Here is a 3,283-nt window from a genome sequence, read left to right as displayed (position 1 = left end):
GGCTGACTGGGAAGGAACAGAAAACTTTGTAGAGTGATGGAAATGTTCTGTATCTTGACGTGGATGTGGTCAAACTGTACACTTAAGATCTGTGCATTTCACTGTATATAAATTATATATTTTAAAATCAATCTAAACTACTCACATAGGAAATTCATATTTTAAAATTCTCATCCAAAAGAAGGACTTGAACTGCAAACCAGCTCATGAAAGGCAATGAACTGATAGATATCTTTCAAAATCACTGTAGCTAAATGCATTTTTGTTCAACTATTCATGAGAATAACATACACTATGCCAGAACTTGTGTATTTGGAAAGCAAGTAGAGTTTCCTTTCAGGCTATGCCAGTTAATGAATTCTGCTTTCAATAGGAAAGAGACTATTATTTAAGAACTGTGTACACTACTGTGATAACATATCCACTGATCTTTATTATCCACTTGAAATTTAATAATAGAACTTTATGCTAAAGACCACAAAGAACTTAAGACTTTTATAGATAAGGAAGGTTTGGTTGAACATAGAGTATACTAATTAAGTTTTCGTTTTTCTGTTTTCTATACTACTTTACTATAAACACTTGAGTATAGATGGGCACTTAGGTTGTTTCCACATCTTTGCAATTGTGAATTGTGCTGCTATAAATATTTGAGTGTAGATGTCTTTATTACAGAATGTCTTTCTTTCCTTTGGGTAAATATCCAGTAGTGGGATTACTGGATCAAATGGTAGTTCTACTTTTAGTTCTTTGAGGTATCTCCATATTATTTTCCATACAGGTTGTACTAATTTGCAGTCCCACCAGTGACTCCAGCAGTACAAAGTCAACATATGTAACCAAAGGGTTTGTACTCCCATAATATTCTGAAATTAAAAAAAAAAACCTGAGTATATATGACATTCTGCCCACTGCATACCATAGTTTGTAGCAGAGTCTTGACAAAAGCGAAAATGACTATTGAACAGGAGTAAAGAACTGGCTTTTCTTGGCTGATAAGCACATTTCAGTTAGGTGCATAAATTGGTTAAAGATACTGCTCTGTTAGTGGTTATTACCATTAGGAGAACAAGGAAAATTTAGAGTTCAAATTATAGCTAGAAAAGGAAGGCAAATTTCTCACTTCTTTCAGCAAAGTGACTTTATAAATGATAAATTTTAGCATATGTTAATAAGGGTCTCATATACTAGCTGGCACATTGATAAATGATAGCTGTTTAAGAAAACAAAATACCCTGTTACTAATGAAAGATCCACAGGAGAGTTATGAATACTTTCCCTGTCCCTAGTGATGGTTTTACGTACCAGATCTGGCTTCACGCGGAGAATCAGGGGGAAGGAGAGCCACGTGGCGTGCAAGGTGGTGAGCACTGTGGAGAGCCAGGACTGCCGAACCTCACGGCTTCTTGGAATTCGGTGAATGTAGTATGTGGTAGACTAAAAGGAAATGGAATCCAAATTAACTTGGTCGCTGAAGCTGATACCAAGGTTAAACATAGCAACAGTTAACATTTGCAGAAATAGGAAGTGCTTTCTTGTTTATTTTTAATCTTCATTCTAACCACTTTTAAATCAGAATTGTAAAGCCTATTTCATGCTTTGTATAATACTCACATCATTGGCTTGTGACAGAAAAGTTCCTAAATATGATTCAAAAACTGTTAAAGTCAGTATAGACAATAAATTGGGGGAAATTTCTATAAAATATCTTGCAAAAATCTTAACATGTTAATATGCAAATAGTTCTTACAAATCGATATGTAAGACAAATAACCCAGTAAGAAGGTGCGCAAAGAAGATGGATGGATGATTCCAAACAGAAGAAACACAAATAACTGATAAACATATGAAAAGATGGCTAACAGTTAAACACAAAAGAAAACAATCATTTTTCACTTACATGATTGGTAACAATTGTGGATACCCAGTGTTATTGAGGTTATAGGGAAATAGAAATTCACATTCCATGGGCAAATATATTGGTACAACTTTTTGGGAGGGCAATCTGGAAACATCTATCAATATTTTAAATGTGTCCACCTTTGATCTAGTATTTCTGCTTCCAGAAATATATCTTACAGATTTACCCACATTTCATCCACTGTATCATTGTTTCTATCTGTCGAAATTGGAAACAGACTAAATATTCCCCAACAGGGAATGGAGAAGTCCACATAATAAGATATATGGAGAAATGTTAAAAATGACATAGAAAGATATCCCAAGATAAATTAAGTGAATCATGCAAGTTGCAGGATGGTATGTTTAATATAATCTAATGTCCATTAATAAAACACATACACGTTTGCAATCCAATGCCTATTAAAAAAACACACATACACACGTGTTTGTACATGTGTACATACACATATTAATATTTGCAAGGAGAAAATCTGGAACTTTGTGCTACAAATCATAAGAAGGATGATATTATAGGATATTCTCATTTTCCAGGCCATATATGTTTGAAATTTGTAACAAGAATGTATTATTATTTATATAATTAGATAAACCAACATATTTTCCTTGAGTCAAAGTTCCAGTTGTGGCTGGGCGCGGTGGCTCACGCCTGTAATCCTAGCACTCTGGGAGGCTGAGGCGGGAGGATCGCTTGAGTTGGAGCGATCAGCCTGAGTAAGAGCGAGACCTCATCTCTACTAAAAAATTAGAAAAAAATTAGCTAAAAATAGAAAAAATTAGCCAGACATGGTGGCATGCACCTGTAGTCCCTGCTACTCGGGAGGCTGAGGCAGGAGGATAACTTGAACCCAGGAGTTTGAGGTTGCTGTGAGCTAGGCTGGTGCCACAGCACTCTAGCCTGGGCAACAGAGTGATACTCTGTCTCAAAAAAAAAACAACAAAAAAAGTTCCAGTTGTATTGGTTATCCATTTCTATGTAACAAATTACCCCCAAACTTAAAACATTAGTGGCTAAAAACAACAAATATTTTTTGCTTCACACAGTTGCTGTGGATCAAGAATCCAAGAGTGGCTTAGCTGAGTTATTCTGGCTTGGGGTGTCTCATGAACTTGAAATCAAGTTGGTGGCTGTGGCTGTAGTCATCTGAAGTCTTGACTGGGGCTGAAGAATCCACTTCCAAAGTAGCTCATGCCTGGCAAATTAGTGCTGATTGTTGGTTGGTGGCCTTAGTTGGTTGGTGGCCTTAGTTCTATGCCACATGGACCTTCCCTTAGGGCTACTTGAGTGTTTTTTAATTTTTTTTTTTTTTTTGAGACATAGTCTCAGGCTGTTGCCTGGGCTAGAGTGCCATGGCGTCAGCCT

The 3,283-nt window shown here is 36.2% G+C and overlaps 1 protein-coding gene across 1 annotated transcript in view; it reads right to left on the bottom strand.

Annotated features, from left to right (window-relative positions):
* ALG14 (ALG14, UDP-N-acetylglucosaminyltransferase subunit) overlaps positions 1 to 3,283 on the bottom strand; it is a 91,369-nt gene that overhangs the window by 53,524 nt on the left and 34,562 nt on the right. Inside the window, exon 3 of the mRNA XM_012661191.1 lies at positions 1,306 to 1,437. Coding sequence (XP_012516645.1) covers positions 1,306 to 1,437 — 132 coding nt within the window. The remainder of the gene's footprint in view (positions 1 to 1,305; positions 1,438 to 3,283) is intronic.

This window comes from Propithecus coquereli, unplaced genomic scaffold, assembly GCF_000956105.1.
Source record: "Propithecus coquereli isolate 6110/MARCELLA unplaced genomic scaffold, Pcoq_1.0 Scaffold7, whole genome shotgun sequence".
Lineage (NCBI taxonomy): Eukaryota > Metazoa > Chordata > Mammalia > Primates > Indriidae > Propithecus > Propithecus coquereli.
This window is presented reverse-complemented; position numbering and strand designations above follow the sequence as displayed.